Here is a 24,618-nt window from a genome sequence, read left to right on the forward strand (position 1 = left end):
TAAGGGCAGGTCAGAGGCAACGTTAATCATGATAGTAAAAAGAGTCTGCAAGTTATGGGAAGTGGCTCTTCCGGGGACAAACTCGGACTGATCCAGGAGAATAAGATGTTCCAACAGCAAAGTCAGTCGTTTAGCAATAAACTTTGCTAGAATTTTTGCATCACAGTTAAGCAAAGATAGCGGCCGGTAAGATCCGCATAGGTGGGCTCTTTTGTCTGGTTTTAGCAGGGATATGATGAGGGCCTCCCTCATTGACGGGGGAGAAAACCCACTTCCAAGGACACTTCATAGACTTCTCGAAGGACAGGGGCCATTATGTCAATGTAAGTTTTATATAATTCGACAGGGATACCATCCATCCTTGTGGCCCTACCTGATTGTAATTCCATTATGGTTTCACGCACTTTGTCCAGTTCAAACGGTGCGCACAAAAATTTACAATTCGCATCGCTGAGCCATCCAATAGCTACATCTCCTAAGTAATCGTCCAGCCGCACACTCGGGGTCCCTGAGGTGGTATATAACCCTTCGTAGTGACTGGTAAACTCTGTTAGTATACTGGCTGTATTACAGCAGCGCGTCCATTTGCTTTTTCCAGTTCCACAACATAGTTGGAGTAACGCGGTATACGGACGATATCCGCCAGTGTTTTGCCCTGTCGCTCGCCCTCTCCGTATCTGCGAGCCTGCCAGTGTTTGCCCCTGAAATGCACCTCTTCTGTGTATTCTGTGAGTTTGGCCCTGAATTTTTCCTGCGTTTCTTGATCTGGAGTATGCTGTAGTGTTTCCCAAACTTTTCAGTTCTCGCTCTATCTTGCCTAGCTTGTTAGTAAGATCTCAAAGTACCCCCGCCACTTTGGAGATGCAATACCCCCTCAGTGTGACCTTAAAGGCCTCCCAAATGGTCTCTACGTACTGCACTGAGCCTTTGTTGTGCTCAAAGAAATCCAGTATTTCTTCGCGCAGTTCCTCCTGGAAGACAATGTCTATCAACATTTTGGGGTTCATTCGCCACGCACTGCGCGATGGGCTGAAATCCGCGGAGGAAAGTGCTAATCTGACAGGTGCATGATTGGAGTATGTTCGGGCTAAGTGCTGTGCTGTGCAGATGGCAGGCTCAAGTCCTCGAGAAACTAACCAATAATCTAGCCTCGCCCAAGTGGCTGAGTGAGCTGTAAAATGTGTTCCTTCTCGTTTCGAGGGGTGGTTGTGCCTCCATGCGTCAAGAAGGTGGTGTTCTGCAATGATATCTCTAAGCAGTGCGCCCGCCTTGGTGTGATAGTGCGGAGCGGGATGCGATCTATCAATAGACGGAGCATAAGTAATGTTGAAATCTCCACCCCAGACAATGTGATTCGACCCAATAGTTCTCACCGCTTCCCATAAGGAGAAGTAGAAGTCCGGGTCGTCCACATTGGGTCCATAGCAACACACCAGTGTAACTGATTCCATGCCTAAGCGCACCCATACTACGCAATATCTGCCCATATCATCGCTCATTGAGCCCACCAGGGAGAAGGGTACTTGTTTCTTAATCAATATGGCAGTGCCCCTAGCATAGCTGGAATAGGAGAATACTACTCTGTGCATAGCCCATCTGGAAGCGAATATATTAGACTGCTGGGGTAGAAAATGGGTTTCTTGCAACATTGCTATATGCATGTTGTGTCTGTCTAAATATGCGAGCACTCGTCGCTTCTTCCGAGGATCTCCTAACCCCCTAACATTCCACGTGATAATATTCAGCTGTGTCCTATTATCTTGAGCCATTCGGTCGCCATCGGAAAAAGAAAAGAAGTACCAAATTCACCGCTTTTCGCCATATCATCACAGTGCATGTACTGTTTACCATGAATCGCTGTGCCGCTAATATTACTACAACTCTCACTAGTAGTGTACATTTCCTTGCCACAAGGCTGTATATGCCTACCAAGGTCAAAACATTCAATCCCAAATACATCCCCGCACCTCCCTCCCCCCTTACACTGAAGCAACCCCAACCTGCCAGTATCATACTCCCACCCCGTCCTCCCTGAACACTTCCCCAACCAGGGACTTGATATCGCCCCGTTCCTGAGTAAATGGCAAAGAGCCTGAGGGTATTTCCCGCTGGGGGCCATGTCTAAGTGGCGGCACATCAGCCCCTCACACCCAGAACCAACCTCACCAAGGCAGCAGCCCCTGTAGGTGTGGAAGAGGGGTGCCCAGCGATCTAGTATCAGGCACTTCGGGTGGTGTGGGGGACTTATTTAGTCACTGTCCAGGAAAGGTCATCTCCCCCCATTCATATACATCAATACTCACAAGGAAAGCCACCAGATTGGTAATGTCAATATTGCCGGGAATGTTCATTCCCCTCTCCATCTGCTGCCGCAAGCGGGGGGTCTGGAGGGCCCTCTTCCTCCTCACCAGGTCTGTTCGATTTTTTAAGCTGTTTGAGGAAATCTTCCACTTGTTGTGGCTTCGTGAAGAATTTCTGTCGGCCTTGGTGTGTCACCCTCAAGCGTGCCGGATAAAGAAGTGCATAGTCGATTTGGAGTTTGTGCAATTTCGCCTTGACGTCCAGAAACTTTTGCCGTTCTTCCTGAACCATAGGCGTGAAGTCCGGGTATATGGTAAAGGAGTTGCCATCAAATGAGAGCGATTTATTTGCTTTGCGCAGCTCTCAAAGCTACATCCCTGTCCCTATAGTTCAGGAGCCTCGCAATGATGGGTCTTGAAGCAGCGCCTGGCTTGGGCCGGGGTCCTAACAAGCGATGCGCCCTCTCGACTATTAATTGATGAGAGAAGGCCTCTGATCCATTTGCCGCCAGCACAATTTCTCTACATACTCCTCCATTCTACCCATGTTGGTTGATTCTGGAATTCCCACAATGCGAATGTTAAGTCTGCTTCTCGCCTCCAAATCCTCATTCTTAGCATGAATTATTCGCAGCAGGTTGTCCATCCTGGAAAGCTGAGAGGTATGTCTAGCCGTGGTATCGTCCGAGATGCGTTGCTCCGCTTCTTTTAAGCATTCTTCGTGAACATCCAGTTTATGGACCATGGCGTCCATACGTGAGGACATCCTGTGTACTTTTTCTGTAATCGTAGCAAACCCCTGGCGAACCTCCCGGAGGACATCCTGCAGGTCTGCAACCGGTTTGGATGGTTCACCAGGTGACCCACTGGCCCCCGCCTGGTTCCGCTGGTCCTGCGCCGCCCCGGATGACCTCTTAGCAGCGTCAAAGTTAATTTTTGGTTGTTTCGCATCGGGCCTGCCCATGGTTGTTATGACTGTGGCTGCGCAGGTGGTCCGCGCCGGCAGTCCGCACGCCAAGTACCTCAACTAGGACCGTCTGGTGGCAGGGGCAACAAAGCCAACGCTAATGGGGACCGACAGTGTTCTGAAGCCAAACTTCTGTTATGAAGCTCTCCCCTCAGGGCGCTAGGCCTCCCCGGCAGTTTCCTTTTACACAGTTCCCAGCGTGGTGCACCACACTCTCGTCTAGGCGTCGCCTGCCGACTCCTTTAATATTCAAGGGGGTCAGGTGCTATGACGGCACCCTCTGCCGGGCAGAGTGCGGTTGTGGTTTCTGTGCCAGAAAGCTCTATGCCTTTGAAAGTGGCTGAATGCTCAAGACATTTCCCTAATTGTCCAGCATCTGACAGGATCTTTAAACCCCACTGCAGACAAACTTAGCTGATGGTGCCTAGCAGATCACGAATGGTTGTTGCACTCAAAGTTGGCACAGTGCATCTTTCGGCAAAGGTGTGAACCTAGGCTCGATCTATTCGCCACTACACAGAATGTGCGCATCTAGATTTCTGCGCATTTGAGTTCACAAGGTCGTCGTCTTTAGGAGATGCCTTTCGCCTGCATTGGGGCTGGGGACTCCTGCACACCTTTCCCTTTCCTACCTCTCCTGCCCAGAGTGCTCCAGAAAATTAAGAGTACAGCAAATGATCAGCAGAGACCGAGCCCAAGTCATCTTAATGTTCCCAGACTGGGCAAGGAGAGTGTGGTACCCTGAGGTTCCAGCTATTAGCACACGTCCTTTGATTTCTCTGCCCTTTTGGGAGGATCTGCTGTCACAGCAGCAGTGCTGAGTCTTGCACCTGATTCTACATAACCTACACCTCAATGCATGTAAATTATTAAGCTGTGACAATTAATGACATTTTCCCTTCATCCTGGTGTTATTCTGGCAGCCAGTCATCCCTCAACGAAGTCTATCTATGCAGGACGCTGAGAGAAATTTGTTGTGTAGTGTTCTCCTGGTCACAGCCAACCCAGACAAGTTTCTTTATCTGGCATTTGGTTTACTTTATCATTGGTCAAGCAAGTCCTTATTGTGGCTGTAGTTAAAATTTACTCATCAGCCTTTTTATGTTTACGTGATTAGCTGTTCCTTTTCAGACTATCTGTTGTGATGCCTATTTTTAAAAGCAATGATTCCTATGTTCCCACTTACTCCTTTTATAATGCCTTACTGGGATTTAAATCTTGTCTTGACCTACCTTATGTACTTGCCTTTTACACATCCGTCCTTTATGCCTACTTATGCTTAAAACTATGTTCCTCATCACCGTAAAATCTGCCAGAAAAGTGAACTTCAGGCCTTGTCTTCTTTTCCACCATTTGTCTCCTTTGTATCAGACAAATTAGTACTTTGAACAGAAGCAGCATTCCTGCCTGAAGTAGTCCTGCCCTTTCATGTAGGGAAATCCATCTCCTTGTCAACATATAATGCACTGCCTCATCTTTCTAAGGAGGAAGAACCATTCCAAAGGTGATGAATCTGCGGTTAGACGTCTCAATCAGAAGAACAAGTTACTAACCTTTGCTAACACCTTTTTTGGTAGAGACTCTCAGTTTTTCTTTGTCTATAGTGTTTTTTTTGTCCCCTACTTGAAGACAGGGCTCTTGATTCTCTCATTTACAGCAAGGGGACTTTGACTAAATATGCATGTAAAAAAATGGGCTTTTCATTTATGGCACCTGTGTGTAGAGGCTTACGTGCAACCAATGACAATTGATTAGGCTGTCTCTTGTTTGTTACATAAGTTGCTAACGGGTCCAAATCCTTTTGTTTGCAGCAGGATATCATTGCATTCCACAAGTTTACATCTTTGCCTGAATTTCAGTATATGTAAATTGAAATGAAACAGAATAGTATCAGTTTGAATCCTAGCTGTTCTCTTTTTGTTGGTTTCATAGCTGCTTCGTAAGCATCTTTGAGAATGCATACTTCAAGTTTTCATGTCATTATGATCTATTGTCCATTTTCCTCATTCTCTAATGGCTCTACGACCTTCTGTGGGAAGGGATGCTTTTGTCATTCTGGTAACTGCTTATGAATATTAATGAAGATCTCAAGATGGAAAATAAAGCCACTTCTAACACCAGTTTTCCATCATAGATATCTTTATAGAATTTAGCAAATTTTCTTTCCTCTATAGTTCCAGTTCAACAGAACCAAATCTGTATTTTAGATTCCCAAATAAACTTGGAGGCCAACTGCGTTTTTCTCTAGGCTAAAAATGGACTTCATGAGTGTAACGATATTTTGGGATCCTGCCCATTTTGGGGCTTTGTGTGTATGAATTTAAAGCAAATAATCATGATAGAGAACTATTATTGAAGGTAAAAAATTATCCAATGTTAATCGCTCACCACCCGGCTTTTCCCCCTCTTCAGTCTTCTGGGGTGATTAAACACGCCACTCACCTGGGGCTCTCCACAGTATCAGACCTTTACACTGGGAACACATTCTTCTCGCTTGCCGCCGACTCTGGCCACATGGACACCTTGCTTTACTACCAACTCAGGGCTGTCTGTAGGAAGCTTCACCCCTCGTTCCCCCAGCCTCCCCCTCGATGGCCACTCTCGATCTTTTCTATGCACCCCCCTTTTCTAAGAAGTTGATAACTAAAATCTATGCTTGCACGCTGGCAGCGTCTTCCACATCCTCTGACCAAGCACGCGTTGTATGGGGCGAAGACCTAGGAGTCGAAATTTCTCAAATCGATTGACTGTATTGCTGTAATCAGATCAAACGTCTATCCCCAAATTATCGTCTGCGCCTTATTCATTTCAAGTACATACATAGGCTACATCGAACTCCAGCCCAATTGCTCAGGTTAGGACTTATCGCAAGTGACCGATGCCTGCGCTGCTCTGCGCCCGCGGCTGACTTCTCCCACCTCGCCTGGCTGTGCCCCCGGGTCTCCGCATATTGGTGCGAGGTCTGCGCTATTATGTCTGAATTCACTTCGTCACTGCTCCAACCTGACCCTCTGCCTCTTAGGCTTTGTTAAATTTTGCCCGGACGCCTTCCGCCGCTTGACTGCCATGCTGTTGGTCATCGCACGGCGCAGGGTCTCCATGTGTTGGGGTCCTAGGCCTGCGCTTACGGTTGCCCTCTGGCTCGAGGACGCGTCCCACTGTCAGACCCTTCTGTCTGAGTTCTGGGACCTTCTACCAGCCCGATCTCGCCCTCTTGACATATGGGGTCCACTTGTGACCTACCTTTCAAGCCATGATTCTCAGCACCCTGCGACCTCTCCCGCGCTCCCTGCCGGCGCCCCGCCGTGGCGGCCTCCGGTGAAGGTCAATGAGCTACTTCCCTTCTGCCCTTGCTCCCCTCTGCTCCTTCGCCTCTCTTCTCTACTTCTGGTGTCTAGTTCTGTTGTACTTTTCATCCTCTCAGCGGTTACATGACATTTCTTCCTGACATTGTCCCCAAGTTTCACAAGCTTGAGGTAGTCTCTGCTGTGCTGTATCGTATCACTGTGCTTAGTCCCTTGCAACTTGGGAATCTTGTAACCGTGCTTGGCAATTTTTTCAATAAAGGTTTTTAAAAAATCAAAACAAAAATGTAAAAGATTATCGCTATTGGGTTTTAGACTATGATCAAGCCTCCACTCTTTGAAGATTGTACCTTCTTCAATTATCAAAGGTTCCTCTTCTGAACATTTGTAGAGCTGTAATTTGTACTTCACAAAATCACAAAGTGTTGTGTTACAATCCCCAGAGTTTGTGAAGTTCAGTGCGAAAGCAAGCTTGTGCACACATCCCTCTATTTTCTCACTTTTTCCTCCCCACCCCCACCCCCTAAAAAGATGGCCCTTAGTTGATAGAAACAATCTCAAGCCTTTAGACAAAACAGGTAAATTTTTCCAAACAAATCCGTAGATGCATAATCAGCCCAGAATATAAAACCCACTATTAACTGCAAAACAAGATGTGTGTTTGTTTTCTGGTGTTTTAGATGTTCATTGAAGTGTTTATCTGTTTCATAGGTGTTGGTGTGAACAGCAGCACTCAGAGCGTGCTTAGCCGCCCGATGCAACGGAAGCTAGTGACCCTGGTGCACTGTCAGCTGGTGGAGGAGGAAGGGCGGATCCGGGCTATGCGGGCTGCACGCTCGCTGGGCGAGAGAACCGTCACAGAACTCATTCTCCAGCACCAGAATCCTCAACAGCTCTCCTCCAATCTTTGGGCTGCTGTCCGTGCCCGGGGGTGCCAGTTCCTTGGACCAGGTATGCAGCGTGAAGGGAAGACTATTGGTGCATGAGTTGGGAGCAGAGTTGTGGGTGACCTTTCAATAGAGCTATACAAGACATCCCTATCATTACCTGCAGTTTGGAATCTGATAACTCATCTTGGTAAAATCATTAGTTCAGCTTAAAGAGAATTTCTTTGCCAATAGCTTGCAACATTTCATTCTGTACTGGGTTGTTAGTCTTCCAAGTAAACCACCTTCTCACATCAGATTAAAGACTTGGTCTGCCTTGTGACGGAACTACAGCCCAATATTTATCAGTGGGGGCCAACTGGTGCATTGTTTAGAGGAAGGCACCAGGCCAACTGAGTTGGAAACATGTTTTGGAAACTGTTTCTGTATTAAATATTTATATTTATATCACACCACTTTGTTACCTGGCGTCGACTTTGCAACATTACATGGTTAATTGTTAGGGGATTGCACGAGGGGCCACCTGTTAAATGTAATGGAAAATAAGGTTAGGACAGGGAAATGTTCTTTCCTAGTCTTTGTTTGATGTCTTAGGCAGGGTCCTGCATTTCCTCGTTGGGGTGTGGCCCATTTCCTTGATGTTAGGGGCGGAGCTCAGTTCTGGTAACGTTTTTCTGCAATAACCTCTTTGAAGGGTCTTCTTTTTGAGCCTGTCCCGTAGTTTGTTTTGGGTTGTTTGTCAGGTCAGTACTCAATGCATTCTAGAGTTCGGACATCAGTGATTATTCTGCCTCCATTTTCTTTCTAATTAAGTAGGTCTCTTTTGTATTGTCTGACTTGAGTAATGGGCATTGTTTTTGAAGATTTATTGGACCCTGAGCTTTAAACTCTGCAAATACTATAGGATACAATTAATTTAAAATCTAATTCTTTGCATCACTGGGAGTTTGTGCAGCTCTGAAGACTGGGTGAAGTGAGTTTATATTTCTTAATATTTTCCTTCGTTCAGAATATAGCTGACTCCTTGGCTTCAAGATTCGATGTTGAGGCCTCTTATTCCACATCAGAGCCTCCTCCTCTCTTTTGAATTCTGCAAGAAGCTGAAAAACTGGATTTTCAATTAACCAACCTACCATAGGAAGGGCTTGGTGCGCACACACCTGATAGCGTGGTTTACAAATATACAGAACATAACCTCTGTAAAGGTAATGTAGTTTACACTGAGGCTTTGATCGATTCAATGTGGTGGGTCTTCTGGAAGAGGCAATTCTCAGAAACCTAAGTGGTAGTTGGTGCTGAGATTGGATGTGCAAATATAGCTCATAGTTCTGTAGCTCCCTGAAGGGGAAATGTTATTCAAACATTTATGACTTCTTTGAAGATCCTATGAAGCAGCTCTAGGACTGTAAGTTTCTTACTAAATCTCATATGTAGTTCAGCTAGATTCACTTGTATAGGGTACATGAAAGATTAGCAGGTGAAGTGGATGATTCGAGCACAATGCCTTGCCCTCAATTCCATGAAGTCACACTTTTTTCTTAAACCAACTCAATGATTTTTAGGAGCCGCACTGATTGCCGTTACAGGGAAAGCTTACCCTAGGACATGTTGAGTGGCCTACATGAGCAACCTTCCTGTTCAGGTGTCCCCACGGGAAGGTGTTAGAGCTTTTGGTGGTGCAGTGGTGGTGCAGACTTCACAACAAGATAGGAATGATTGGGGCAGACGATATGACCACCAAGCACTACATCAACAAATAGTAGCATACATTTGCCAGAATTATCCAATATGGTTCAAGCTGTATGGAGCTTTGTCATCATTCACGCTTGTTATTAGAGCACATTCCTGGGTGGGCAGTGACATTGCTGATCTTCTCAGCTGGTTCGCAACCAAAACTTTCACACCTAGGGGACCCCAACCTTTTTTCTAGCTGCACACTAATCAAAATGCCTATATTCTGCCTCTCCATGTACATACAATGTTTTGCGCAATGTCCTATGGGTAAATTGGTCAGGTATGTTTGCCTGTGCCTACACTTCCATAATTGTTGCTTGGGTAGCAATAGCTGCATATATGCAAAAGAGAAAACATCATTTGTTGTTAAAGCAATGAAGGTGTTAAAACAATATTTGGGCTGCTTGTTTCTTCACCATATTGTCCTCGCTAAGCTCATGCTGGTTCCTTTTGACATATTCCACTCGTATCCTATACAGGCCATCTATGGGACTCTTCAAAGAGGGAGTAAACAAACTGTCAGTTGAAGAAGCATTCATGCAGGTTTACAGAGGCAGTCGTGTATTCTTTGTCACTCGCTCCCTCTGTCGCTCTAATTTTTCCATGAAAAGTAGTGTTGGTTTTCTATGTTATGAGCTACGCAGTCCGTCAATTTACCCGCTTTAAATTTGTAAGAGCTATTATAGGCTATGTTAACCATTCTCTGTCCTTCAGAAAGACACAACAGTTGTGTGTAGCATTTGCCCAACCATATCCTGACCACGCAATCTGAAAAGCAGGCCTTGCTAGATGAACGGTTGGGAGTATTCAACCAAATTGTCACAGCTAAAGGCTCACATTATGCGGTACCTAGAGCACCTTCCACTTGCAGAAAAAAGGAGCTGGCAGTATCCCACTAGCATAGTGTGCATTCCTGGCCGCTAAGAAGCACAGATCAAGTAGACTGTACTTAACCTCTTCAGCGCGGCGCGAATTTTCGCGCTGTGCTGAAGATTCGAAAAACGGGTGTGGTCATGACGGAACGGTTCCGTCATCAGCACAGCCCAACGGACGCTGATGACGGAACCGTTCCATCATAAGCATCAAAGGGGTTAAAACCTTGTTCCAGATGCCTTCCACTTCAGCTCGCAAGCAACTGCATTAAGGATCTCCACCAGCACATTCAAATGGAAAAATTACTTACCTGTAGCAGTCTATTTTCAGTTTGCCGTGATGTAGGTTCATAATGTATAGTGATTGCATTTATATTGCGCTTACTACCCCTGATTAGTGCTTTTTTAACGAGTAACACGCTTCTCCGGAACCAAAAAAGGGTTAATGGTGAATTAGTCTAGGGAAATATGAAATTAATTTCAGCGGTGGACATGTTAGTCTGTTATTTGGATTGTGAAAGGATAAGGGAGGGATAGAAAAATGAAGGGTTTGCATTTATATAGCTTTCTCCCCCTGATAAGGTGTTGAAACGCTTTCTGGCGGGTAGCACGCTAGTCCGGAACACAAATGGGATTAGTGGGGCGTTAGTATAGGGAAATATGAAAAATAATTTGAGCACTTGACATGTTAGTCTGTTGTTTGGATTGGAAAGGAAGAGTGGAGTGATAGGGAAGGGTTTAAACTTTTTTTTTCCGGAGTTCATAGCAATAGGAGGGGATTTGGAGTGAGTAAAGTCGAGGGAGAAGAGTCTGAGGGAAGAGTTTAAAAAGGTGTTTTTGGGAGATCTGAATAGTAAGAGTTATGAGATGATGCAAGGAGGTGTAGAGGAGGGAAGTGTCTCAAACTGGTTATTTTGGGGATTATAGTGGTATGGGTTTTGGGATGAATGAGTGGAGGTAGTGGATATATTGAGAGCGATAAAGGGTGAGAAATAGTGTAGTTCATTGGAAAGAGTAGTAGAGAAAGAGGTTTGAGAAGAGTCAGAGTTGAGGCAGAGGACACTGTGAGATATAGGATAGTGCATTGGATATGCTGATTTAAAAGCAAAGTAACCAATTTAAAGATGCACATGGAAGGCACACGTACAAGGAAGGTAATCTATGTAGATTAAAGTTGCATTCAATAATCTCAGACCTTCAAATGTTGCTGTACTTAAAATTAATGTAGTTTTTTGGTAATTAAATAGTGAAGCAATTGTTGGTAAAAAGTTATAAAAATGTACTTATTTATGTTGTCACTTATATACATGTTAAACACAGAATAGTGTAACTACAAGTAATATGTATATTTGTTAAGCAGAACCAACGAATATCTGTATCTTTAAAAACATAATTAGTATGCATGTTTATACAAAGCAATACACATGTAGCTACACATCTATTGCCCAAAAAAATGCTTAGATACACAGGGATATGCTGTATTTTTTTTCTTTTTTTTTTCAAGACAGGGGAACCCGAATAACCCAAAGGCATCTGGCAATAAAGCAATTTAAACAAAAAACAATGCCTATGGTAAACTTTTTTTATTTATTTAGTGGTCGAAAAGACACCATTAATTGCCCTTTCTTAACCTAAAGTCATGGTCATAATGAAAAAATCTGAATTAGATCAAAGCCTCTTGTTATCCTATATGCATTAGAGCTACATAAAACACTCGTAGGAGAAATATTGAAGCTATATGTTCTTTAGCTTATTTATTCTTTTCTTTTTAGTACCTCTTATTTTTACCAAACATATACAATAAATACAAAAGACAATTCAAAGGTAACCAATTATGTTGGTCTAAATAGCCCACAATTATTTCAAAATAGAAGGACGTAGACATGTAATTATGTCACAACATTCCCTGAAAAAAGGTCATCAACACAAAGCATATATAGGAGCTTCAAAGGGTAAATTATTTTCTCCCTCCAACAGCAATATATTTACAGCTCCTAAATCATATAATGGCATCTATTCTATCCAGATTTTCTTATGTTGATGCCTATTCAAATACAGTCGACGCGTTTCAGCCTTTTTCCACTACAGGCCTCTTCAGGACTTTAGGGCTCTCGTGCCCTTGGACACGTCGATTCAGGAACTCTTCCTGAATCGACGTGTCCGAGGGCACAGATTGAGTTGGAAACGTGTTCCCTATTTCAAGAAAGAGTGCTGTATTATGATAATTATGTATCTGCCCTACGTGAATACGTGCACTCCGACCCCCTAGAAACGGGAGGTGGTGATCAGGTGGACCGAAGTGATTTTTCCACATATCCTCAGTCTAAAAATTTAGAAAATGACCCCATCGGTTGGATTAAATTTCAATAGAGGTTGACCTAAGGAATATATTGGTTGAATTGCCCTAAAGTCCTGAAGAGGCCTGAAGTGGAAAAAGGCTGAAACGCGTCGACTGTATTTGAATAGGCATCAACATAAGAAAATCGGGATAGCATAGATGCCATTATATGATTTAGGAGCTGTAAATATACTGTTGTTGGAGGCAGAAAATAATTTACCCTTTGAAGCTCCTATTTATGCTTTGTGTTGATGAACTTTTTTCAGGGAATGTTGTGACATAATTACATGTCTACGTCCTTCTATTTTGAAATAATTGTGGGCTATTTAGACCACCATAATTGGTTACCTTTGAATTGTCTTTTGTATTTATTGTATAAAGTGTGTTTATGTAGTTTGTATATATGTTTGGTAAAAATAAGAGGTACTAAAAAGAAAAGAATAAATAAGCTAAATAACATATAGCTTCGATATTTCTCCTACGAGTGTTTTATGTAGCTCTAATGCATATAGGATAACAAGAGGCTTTGATCTAATTCAGATTTTTTCATTATGACCATGACTTTCGGTTAAGAAAGGGCAATTAATGGTGTCTTTTCGACAACTAAATATAAAAAAAGTTTACCATAGGCATTGTTTTTTGTTTAAATTGTATTTTTATGTTTAAGTATGGTGGTTATGTGGGGAAGATCATATTCTTGAGTAGTTTTCTGCAGATAAGATCATAATCCGTGGATCTTATATTTGAGGGTAAAGAGCTCCATTTTATTTATTTATTAAGTTTTATATAGCGCGAACTTGACCCACGAGGGTATCAGAGCGCTTTACATTTAGGATCGTTGCGTTTAAAGTTACATCAGTTGCACGAGCTTAGTAAGGTACAGTACACATAAACAATGTTGCAAGAATTCGTAGGAGGGAGGGGAGGAAGTAGTGATAGCAGGGAGACGAGGAGGAACCGTGCCCAATGTCGTAGGTGACGGTCAAGGGGAAAACCAGGGCCAATCTCCTCATTAGCGGTCTAGCAGCTCCACCGGGCATCAGCCATATTGCTCAGGTCTCCGCGTTTCCATTTGCTTTTAATTACAACCTGTTCCTCTCCCAGGATGCAGGCCTTATCATGATTTGCCATATCTACATGTACATTGAGCATAAGGGGAAAAGCATAATCATAAGTATAGAGTCTGTGCTGGAGCATTGTGGGTTATCCAGTATTGGGGTATCTTTCATAGATTCACATGCCTGAATCATTCCCCGTCGACGAGGCGGGAGTCCCACGGTAAATAAAATAGCAGTGCCAAAGGTAAAGAACAGTAGTAGGCCCTAAGGAAAAGGCCTGAGGCCTAAATCTTAGTAGCCTATCTACATCATTATGCTAAAAAGACCAAAGTCTTTGTCCCAACCAATCAGCTAGCAGCACCCTCTAGAACCCTCTCTGCAGAGCCAGTTCTCCTCAGATTTTCACCGCACGTCGTGTGGAAGGGAGTCTCCCTGAGTGCTACTCAGTTTTTCCTTCATGATGTCTGACAAGAAGGCCTTGTTCAAACCCTGCAGAACATATGACAAAAAGAGAGTCTATGTTGATGATCAACATAAGGACTGTATCTATTGCCTCTACCCACAGCATGAGGCTAAAGATTGTATGATCTGCCGAACCTTCCCTTCAAAAACTCTAAGGGATAGGGAGGCTAGAGTCCTGTTGTGGCTCAAATCTTCTTCAACTGAAGATGATGATAGCTTTAACCTCCAGCAAGAGAGCAAGATCTCAGGACAGTTCGTCAAGTGAGGGGTGAAAACATCTCAAATCCTCACACTCCACTTCTGGTCTTTCTGAATCCTCTGGGCCTATTCAGTCTACAGAAGCTTCAGCTCTCAAGGACTCTAAAAAGCAATTAATCAAAACCGTGAGTAAAAGCTGTTCTGTCTCTTCAGCTTTACCTTTGTCGACTATCTCTGTCACATCATCAGCTCCTTCGTCGACTGCGACAATTTCTACTACTTCTATTACTTCTCCTATCCTGTCGACGTTGATCGCCATAGTGTCTAAAAAAGCCGTCTTCGATGATCCATCGATGAAAGCCTCATTGACGAAGCCGTCTAAACACTCGTCGACGAAGGTACAGTCGACCAAGCTTCTGTCGCCGACTAAGACATCTTCTGTGCTGTCTACGAGTGCCACGTCGACGTCGAGCCCATCGACGATGGTCCCGTCAACTTCTGCCTCGTCGACTATGATCTTGTGGATGGCGACTAAAGTGAAATCCATCGATGGTGAATTTATCTTCTTTGCCCCCGTCAACGACCATACCATCTAAAGGAGTGGAACCTGCTTATACTAAGTCTTTAGTGGCGGTGCAAACTTTTCAAAACTCCGATTTCTTCGAAAAGTTTCCAGCTTAAATCTTTCCAAAGGCAAGAGTGTTCGTATATATCACCACTTACGCCGTCTCACCTCCTTGACACATATGCCCAAGAGGAGGATGATGACTATGATGATGATGACTATGAAGGAGCTTTTGGAATAGCTAGTCATCCTTCAGAACTGAACATTAAATGTCAAGAAGACGAGTAAGATGAAGACTACACGGAACACTACTACCAGGAGGACATTGTTGTTCCTCACCACACAGGATACCAGAGGCATTCTCGGATTTCAGAGTCCAGCCATCTGCCTTCTACCCTCATTCAGGACTTGCAGGACTTGTTAGCTGATTATAGGCAGCACTTTCCACCGCAGCAAGTCGTTCCACCACCCCAGCCTGTGGTAGTTCCAGATCCAATACCTCAGCCGGAGGTTCAGGCACCAATGTCTCCAATTACAGAACCTCCTCAACAGCACCAGCCTGTTCAGCCTGCCCAAACTCCGGACACTTCTTCGGATGAAGAAGTTTAAGAAGGCGAACTGCCAGAGAATCCTCACTTGGATCCAGTGTGATTCATATATTATTCCCATGCCGTCTCCACTAACTCCACAACCATCAGTCACCTCCAGAAGATATAGGTGGATTTCATAACCTCATGCAGCGAGCTTCTACTAGGTTTCAGCTTCCAGTGACTGTGGAACAAACTGATAGTTTCCTCCACTATTTCAAAGAGGAGGCTAGGAAAGTTACCAGAGCAATTACAATAATAGATTACATATGGACTGAGGGCATCAAGATTATGAAAAATCCTGCGCCGTGCCTGCAGTGCTTCCATGGATTGATAAAAAATATCGTGCTCAGATCAACAGCCCATCCTGCCTCATTGGTCACCCCAGGCTGGATTCAGTCATTTCACAGGCTGCCCAACAAAGGTCTAAAAGACCGGCCACACCCATCACTGCACCGCCGGACAAAGAAGGACATCGTCTTGACCTCATTGGTAAAAAGTTCTCAACCATGGCTGCCGCCTCCATCAGGGCAGCGAATTCATTAGCGATCATTTGGTGTTCTGATCGCCAAATGTGGTCAGAAATGGCGGGTCTGATTTACCTTATTCCAGAGGACAAACAGGAGGCTAGAAAGATCTTGTTGGAGGGAGAGCGTGCAGCATCAGAAACTATCGACTGTCGACACAAATTTCAGGCAATTAACTGGGGCTGCAGTTCTCCGGCGCCAAGGTTGGTTAAAGGCTACCACCTTCCGACCAGAAGTCCAAACCAAAATATTAGATAAGGCCTATGACGGCGAATCTTTGTTTGGCAAACATATTGATGAAGCCCTCCAAGCACTCAAGACAGATACTGATACCGCAAGATCTTTGGGTTCCCTACAGTACAAAAGGGGAACATTCAAAGGTGCTAGAGGTCGTGGCTATTCTTCTAGAGGAGGTTACCATCAACAGAGCAGACAATATCAGCCTCAATATCCGCAATCTTATCAATCATTTACCGCCAATCCAATACGGCTGGTTTCCCTCTCGCGCCAAGGAGGCCGAAAACGCGCCAACAATCAAGGGCGAGACTCATTGAAACAAGTGAGTTCAGCCGGGCGCCAATCACATTTCCTTCCCTCCCAATAAGCTCAAACCTTTCTTTTTTCCTAGATCAGTGGCAAAAAATTAAATCCGACCGCTGGGTGCTAGACCTCGTAAAGCATGGGCACACCCTAGAATTTGTCACCAAGCCAGCAACGACTCTGCCCAAGGGACCCCCTCCCCCTAGTCTTCACTTATTGTTCAAGGAAGCTTATTCAATGTTCCTCAAGAACGCTATAGAGAAGGTCCCAGTTCTTCAGAAACGGACAGGTTTCTACTCCCGTTTTTTCCTCATCAAAAAGAAATCAGGAGAATGGCGACCAATTCTGGACCTTCGCAACCTCAACAGGTTCCTCAAAAAACAGGGTTTTCTTGGCGGCCCTCCCTCCTGACTATTACATTCTCCATGCCGATCGCCCTGGTGACCGGCCCAGGGGTGGGGTGGCAGCCATCATATCTAAGCGCCTGAACTCTATCTCCTCTTATTCCCTCCCCCTTCCTGAGGTGGATAACTTACTTATTAGCGTGGAAACTGGCACAAGTGCTCTTACCTTCCTCCTCTTATATCGGCCTCCATATCCTATGTCATCCTTTTCTACCATCATGAGCGAACAGTTGTCTAAACTATTGGTTCAATGACACCAACGCCGGTCCCCATGCTATAGAGCTCTTTGAGACTCAACAGTTTGAACCTCACCCAACAGGTCACCCGACCCACCCATACCAAGGGCCACATCCTGGACCAGATCTGGACCTGCAATCTGGCTTTGTCCCAGCCAGCTATATCCCCCTGTGTCTGGTTAGACCACTACCTAGTAGACACCTCCATCACTGTCGTCGGCCGGATTCTCGCTCCTATGATGGCTGGTGGCTCCTCACGAAAATGGAGTACGTATGACTCCCAGGGCTTCCTTACAACCCTGGCCGACACCCGTCCAGTCTTCAATCCCTCTGATAACATCAGCCAGGATACGATGTCGTATTCTATTCCGTCGAAGTCGGCCAGCGACCACTCTGCCCCCCTGATCAAATTCCCCCGCACTAGGCACCACAACTCCCACAGGTGGTTTTCTGATGACCTCAAGCAACACAAATTAAAAACGCGCCAGCTGGAACGCATCTGGAGACGCGATTATTCCAACTCAGCCAGGCAGTCTTATACGGCTGCGCGCAAAGAATACAAAACGGCCATTACCCTAGCCAAAACGGAACACTTTTCCAATAGGATCTCGTCGGCAGTCAACAAATCAAAGGAGGTGTTCAAAGTCATGAATGAACTTACCACTGACAACAGAACCCTCCCAGCCCAGACCCCTACTCAAGAGGCATGCAACACTCTCAACCTCTTCTTTGTGGAAAAGATCACAAAAATCAAAAACTCTATCCACCCCCCACCCCAGCCATACCCATCGTTCACTTCCTCCAACAACCCCTTAGCCCTCTCTACCTTCCCTGCCCTGAACCCTATCTCATTAGCGGAACTCGCCACTCGCGTGAAATCTGGCTCCCCTAATGACTGCTGTCCGCTATCTGTCTTGCGGAGTATCTGCCTCAATCTATCTGACTGTATTCTACCCCTGCTGAATGGTTCACTCAACAGTGGCATTGTCCCTAGCTCTCTCAAGGAGGCCATCCTAGTGCCCCTCCTTAAGAAACCTGGCGCCGACCCCGTGGAGCCATCAAATTATCACCCCATCTCCCTCCCTACTTTTCAAAATTAATGGAGGCCCACGTCACCCGATGTCTGTCAAATTTTATCGAATCCTCTTGTCACCTTGAGCCCAACCAAGCCGGCTTCAGACCTGCCCACTCTGCTGAGGCCGGTATTCTGGCAGTCCTGGACACTCAGGAGCAACGCGGATGCGGGGCTCCCCCAGGCCCTCGTACTCCTGGACTTGTCGGCCGCGTTCGACGCGGTAGACCATAACATCCTTCTCCACCGTGTCGGACAGGCAGGCATCCAGGGTACCGCTCTTAAGTGGGTCGAGTCCTTCCTGACTGGAAGAACACAGGCTGTCCGCCTGGGCCCCTACACCGCAACAAAAACTCCCACGACCTGCGGAGTCCCCCAGGGCTCCTCCCTCTCACCGCTCCGGTTCAACCTATACCTCCGGCCCTTGATCCACTCTCTTCAGAAATGGGACATCATTGTCTACAACTATGCCGACTATTTACAGATTGTCCTCCCGCTCAATTCACCTCATGCCATCAATACGTTTCACACAGTCATGATCCACATCCAACATTGGATGAACCAGAACCAACTAAAGCTAAACCCCGGGAAAACTGAGCTCCTCCTTCCTGGTCTCAGCCACTCTCACTGGGGCCCGCAGTTCTGGCCCTCGGAGCTAGGTCCCCCCACAGTCCCGGTCAAATCAGTGAAGAGTCTGGGAGTGATTATCTACTCCGAACTGTCCCTCAAAGCCCAAGTGGGTGCGGTAATTTCATCTTGTATGTACCAGCTCCGGAAGATCCGCAAAGTTCGCCACTTACTTCCGCCCGCCGCACTTACCCAAGTTGTCATCTCACTTGTACTTTCCCATCTGGACTTTTCCAACTCCCTTTACTACGGTCTCCCACAATCCCTGCTACAACGCCTTCAGGTTGTTCAGAACCAAGCGCCCCGCCTCATTCATAAAACCCCCAGATGGCAATCGGCCAAACCTCTACTTCACAGACTGCACTGGCTCCCAATAGGCTTAATAAGCTTTCAAGGTGGCCTGCCTCACATTCAAAGCCCTCCACTGCTCCGGCCCCGCGTTTCTCAAATCTTTAATTACTCCTCATCGTCCAATGCGCAACTTCAGATCAGCCCACCGTCATCTGATAGTCACCCCCAAAGCAAAAACCAAGAAATTCGGTGGTCGCCGCTTCCCCCACCTGGCTCCTGGGCTTTGGAATCTCCTTCCTCTCTCCATCAAATCCACCCCTTCCCTCCTGAACTTCAGAAAATCGCTTAAAACCCACCTATTCCTTCCCCTTGGTTAAAACCTCCGCCCACTCACGCTTTCTCCCTCACTCACTCTGTCTTAAAGCGCCAGGAAGCCTTTGGTGTCCGCGTGCTCTATGAATTGCACTTAAGATAAGATAAGATGGTCATCCTGTCAGAGATTCTGAGCTGCCTGAAGGGAGATTTTATGGCTTCCTTGACATGGAAGACTCCTACTTCCACATCCCGATTCATCCGAAACATCGAAAATATCTGATTCACTGTGGCTGGCGCCCATTATCAGTTCAAAGTGATCCCGTTTGAACTCAAATCGGCTCCAAGGATCTTCACGAAGTGCCTGGCCCCAGTAGCTGCAACGTTGCGTTCTTGGGGAATCCAGGTCTTCCCGTACTTGGACGATTGGTTAATCAAAGGTCCTTCAAAGCACAATGTAAAGAATGCCATTTCAACATGTCGCAATCTCTTTGCATCTCTGGGACTAACTGTGAACAGAAGCAAATCCCAGTTACATCCAAAGCAGATCCTGTTGTTCCTGGGAGCACGTCTAGACACAATACAATACAATGCAAGGCATTGTGATCTCAAGAAGGACAACTTCGCCTACAGAAATTGGCACGTCAGGTGTTCTTAGGACATAAATCTCACCCCCTTGGCGTGCCTAAAAATAATACCTTTACAGGAGGAACTACATCTTCAGTGGAAACAAGCGACCGGTTGCTTCGACGACGTAATCAAAGTCACTCCACGAATGGTGGATGCTCTTCTTACCCAATCTGCAAAACACCCAAGGGTCTTGACTCGTTACTCAGCACGGCTGAGCCAAACTGAACTAGAAAGCAACACAAACGCCTCTGCTGAGAAAGGTTATTTGTAAAACAAAGATGAATCTAACTGGTGTTCAGAATAAAGCAAAAACAACCTGCTGAATCATTAATCAACTGGAAATTTATTCCTCTTTTCCAAAAAATATATTTTTGTTTATACGTGACACAATGTTTTTAGTGCATGGATAGAACGACAGTTTTTTATATATATATGTACAGTGAACAGTAATTACAAGTGAAAAAATTACAAGTGAAAAAATTATTTACACACTCTCAACATTCGTGGCCTTCCAATCGTACAAAACACTTGCATACACAGGAAACAGTAAAACAATACAAGCAACAGTAAGGTACAAAAATACAAAAATACATGAAACCACGTATCGGTCATAAATCAGTCGGATAAATCCCTTGGTGTTTTTAGAGAAATAATCCTAAAGTCTTTTCAACTGAATTTTTGAAAAGGAGTATTCTTCTTAAAGAGGTTGATACATGGGCTGATTTATAAGGCAAAAGATGTAGACCAGATACGTAGGAAAGGTGGTCGACGCGTTTCGAACCCGTACGAATAATAGGGTTCTCCTCAGGACCTGTACTGGTTCTGTGGAAACAATCAAAAATTGGGGTGCTTAGTCTAGCGAGCTATTTTAGAAGAGAGAGACACTCGCCCTGAGTCAAACCAAAGCCTACCGTAAGCAATTGAACCGGAGTCACATAATTCCAGACTAGAGAAGTCAATATTTCAAAGATTTCACCGTGGTGTGCATACAGGGGCTGTGAATAAACGAGATAAAACAAGCGCGCTTAGTTTCAAACCTAAAGTGTCTTTCCTAACTGCGGGGCGCGGGGTTGGGTATTTACCTGCACTGACGTCAGCAGTTGTTTTGACGTTTTAGTCCATGCTTCTGGTGATCCGTGGAGCGGGCTTGATTTGCGCCTCTGCTTCACTGTAAATGAAGCATGAGGTTAGGTTTGAGAAACCATTTGCGCGATCAAAGGAGAACGGTCATCATGGGAGCTACATACCGGGTGAGACAACGGGTCCTTCGTCCTCGGAGTCGTGCTGCAGAATGATTCAGAGCTGCAGAGCTGTTTAGACTGGTACTTCCTGGTTGATAAGTCTCTCAGAGGCTTCTGGGACTTGTAGTTCACTTCAAGGCGAGTCTACGGGTTGAGTAGTTCAAGTGTTGGTTTTGTATATCTCTGACATCTCGTTCAATCCTCGCAAGGCAGTGTTGAACTTCATTATTAGTAATGCCTCATGTTGGGCTAGTCTGGCATCCAAATCTCCGCCCCTGGGATCTTTTTCAATTTTCGACAGTACTGTCCATTTTAAGTCCGATTGTTTATGCTTCATGTTTGTCCAATGATTGACAAGAGGGGCGTTTTCTACGCCTCTCCTTATCCGAGATTTATGCTGAGTGATCCTACTCCTTACTTCTTGTGTGGTCTTGCCTATATAGACCAAAGGGCATGGGCAGATGATGGCGTAGACAACATTTTTAGTTTTGCAATTTGTGAATACTTTGTGCTTCCAATGAATGTTTTCAAATGTGAAGACCGAGTCCTCAATGGTTTCATCGCAGCATATGCACGTGCCGCATTTGTGGTGACCTTTGGTGGGGGGTAGTCCAAACAGACTTTGTATGGTAGGTGATTTAGCCGGAATTAGTTTTTTGTATTGGTTCGCCGCTGGGCAAAAGGTGGTGACGCATACCATTCTTGTGAGATCTTGTTTCACTTTCTTTTCAAGTAGGGTCTCTCTGGGAGTCCACCATGCTCTTTTGAGGGAATCTTTCAAGAGTAATTCTATCCAATTGGCATCTACTCAAAAATCTGCATGAAGATCTGTCAGCCCCCCCGTTGTTTGCTTTCAAAAAAAAAAAAGCATTGCTAATCATATCATAAGAGCTGCCCTTCCTCCGGCTAAATCACCTACCATACAAAGTCTGTTTGGACTACCCCCCACCAAAGGTCACCACAAATGCGGCACGTGCATATGCTGCGATGAAACCATTGAGGACTCGGTCTTCACATTTGGAAACATTCATTAGAAGCACGAAGTATTCACAAATTGCAAAACTAAAAATGTTGTCTACGCTATCATCTGCCCATGCCCTTTGGTCTATATAGGCAAGACCACACAAGAAGTAAGGAGTAGGATCACTCAGCATAAATCTCGGATAAGGAGAGGCGTAGAAAACGCCCCACTTGTCAATCATTGGACAAACATGAAGCATAAACAATCGGACTTAAAATGGACAGTACTGTCGAAAATTGAAAAAGATCCCAGGGGCGGAGATTTGGATGCCAGACTAGCCCAACGTGAGGCATTACTAATAATGAAGTTCAACACTGCCTTGCGAGGATTGAACGAGATGTCAGAGATATACAAAACCAACACATGAACTACTCAACCCGTAGACTCGCCTTGAAGTGAACTACAAGTCCCAGAAGCCTCTGAGAGACTTATCAACCAGGAAGTACCAGTCTAAACAGCTCTGCAGCTCTGAATCATTCTGCAGCACGACTCCGAGGACGAAGGACCCGTTGTCTCACCCGGTATGTAGCTCCCATGATGACCGTTCTCCTTTGATCGCGCAAATGGTTTCTCAAACCTAACCTCATGCTTCATTTACAGTGAAGCAGAGGCGCAAATCAAGCCCGCTCCACGGATCACCAGAAGCATGGACTAAAACGTCAAAACAACTGCTGACGTCAGTGCAGGTAAATACCCAACCCCGCGCCCCGCAGTTAGGAAAGACACTTTAGGTTTGAAACTAAGCGCGCTTGTTTTATCTCGTTTATTCACAGCCCCTGTATGCACACCACGGTGAAATCTTTGAAATATTGACTTCTCTAGTCTGGAATTATGTGACTCCGGTTCAATTGCTTAAGGTAGGCTTTGGTTTGACTTAGGGCGAGTGTCTCTCTCTTCTAAAATAGCTCGCTAGACTAAGCACCCCAATTTTTGATTGTTTCCACAGAACCAGTACAGGTCCTGAGGAGAAGCCTATTATTCGTACGGGTTCGAAACGCGTCGACCACCTTTCCTACGTATCTGGTCTACATCTTTTGCGTTATAAATCAGCCCATGTATCAACCTCTTTAAGAAGAATACTCCTTTTCAAAAATTCAGTTGAAAAGACTTTAGGATTATTTCTCTAAAAACACCAAGGGATTTATCCGACTGATTTATGACCGATACGTGGTTTCATGTATTTTTGTATTTTTGTACCTTACTGTTGCTTGTATTGTTTTACTGTTTCCTGTGTATGCAAGTGTTTTGTACGATTGGAAGGCCACGAATGTTGAGAGTGTGTAAATAATTTTTTCACTTGTAATTTTTTCACTTGTAATTACTGTTCACTGTACATATATATATAAAAAACTGTCGTTCTATCCATGCACTAAAAACATTGTGTCACGTATAAACAAAAATATATTTTTTGGAAAAGAGGAATAAATTTCCAGTTGATTAATGATTCAGCAGGTTGTTTTTGCTTTATTCTGAACACCAGTTAGATTCATCTTTGTTTTACAAATAACCTTTCTCAGCAGAGGCGTTTGTGTTGCTTTCTACTTCTTACCCAATCTGACACAAGGACTCCCGTTCATACAGGACTATCCAAACTTCGTTCTGACACGGGTGCGTCCATGGAGGGATGGGGAGGTCATCTCCAAGATTTACAAGTGCAACGCAAATGGTCTCAGAAGTACAGACGACGACACATCAACAGTCTGGAACTGCAGGCGATCTTCCTAACCTTGCAAGCGTTCCTTCCAAGGATTGCAGGGTCTTCGGTCTTAGTTTGAACCGACAATACCACCAGCATGTTCTACGTGAACAAACCAGGAGGGAAAAGGTCGTCAACGTCGTCAAAGGAAGCTCAGGAGTTATGGGAATGGCTAACACTTCATAACATAACTCTCATGGCAGAGCATGTCAGATGCCTCCACAATACAATAGCGGACAAACTCAGCTGGTCCCTATCAGACTGTCACGAATGGGAATTAGAACACGTTCAAGTGAACAGAGTTTTCCAGGCCTGGGGCAAACAGACTTTGGATTTGTTTGCAACAAAGCAAAACAAGAAATGCCGGTATTACGCCAGCAGATATCCTCAACAGGGGTCACGAGGGAATGCCCTGTCAATGCGGTGGTCAGGGATTTATGCTTACGCTTTTCCACTGATCGCATTGATTCCAATGGTGTTGAGCAAGATGAAATTGGAGGGCTGCCGTCTCATCCTGATTGCTCCCCGGTGGCCGCGCCAGTACTGGTTCCAAGAACTTCTTTTGCTATCCCAGGACCTTTCAATCCGTCTTCTTCCAACTCCAACAATGCTGTCGCGGAACGGGGGACAGATACTTCACCCAGACCCTCAATCTCTAAAATTACACGCATGGCTCCTGATTTCTTAGAATTTCAAGACCTTCATATTCCTCAGGATTGCCGTGGCATCTTACTAAAATCACGAGCAC

The 24,618-nt window shown here is 45.1% G+C and overlaps 1 protein-coding gene across 9 annotated transcripts in view; it reads left to right on the forward strand.

Annotated features, from left to right (window-relative positions):
• The window catches only part of RC3H1 (ring finger and CCCH-type domains 1), an 828,931-nt gene that overhangs the window by 188,604 nt on the left and 615,709 nt on the right, over positions 1-24,618 (forward strand). For all 9 annotated transcript variants that reach the window (XM_086956761.1, XM_086956804.1, XM_086956790.1 and 6 more), the window contains one exon: positions 7,284-7,523. In XM_086956761.1, the coding sequence (XP_086812887.1) occupies positions 7,284-7,523 (240 nt within the window). The remainder of the gene's footprint in view (positions 1-7,283; positions 7,524-24,618) is intronic.

Source organism: Lissotriton vulgaris, chromosome 1_1, assembly GCF_964263255.1.
Source record: "Lissotriton vulgaris chromosome 1_1, aLisVul1.2, whole genome shotgun sequence".
NCBI classification, from domain to species: Eukaryota; Metazoa; Chordata; class Amphibia; order Caudata; family Salamandridae; genus Lissotriton; species Lissotriton vulgaris.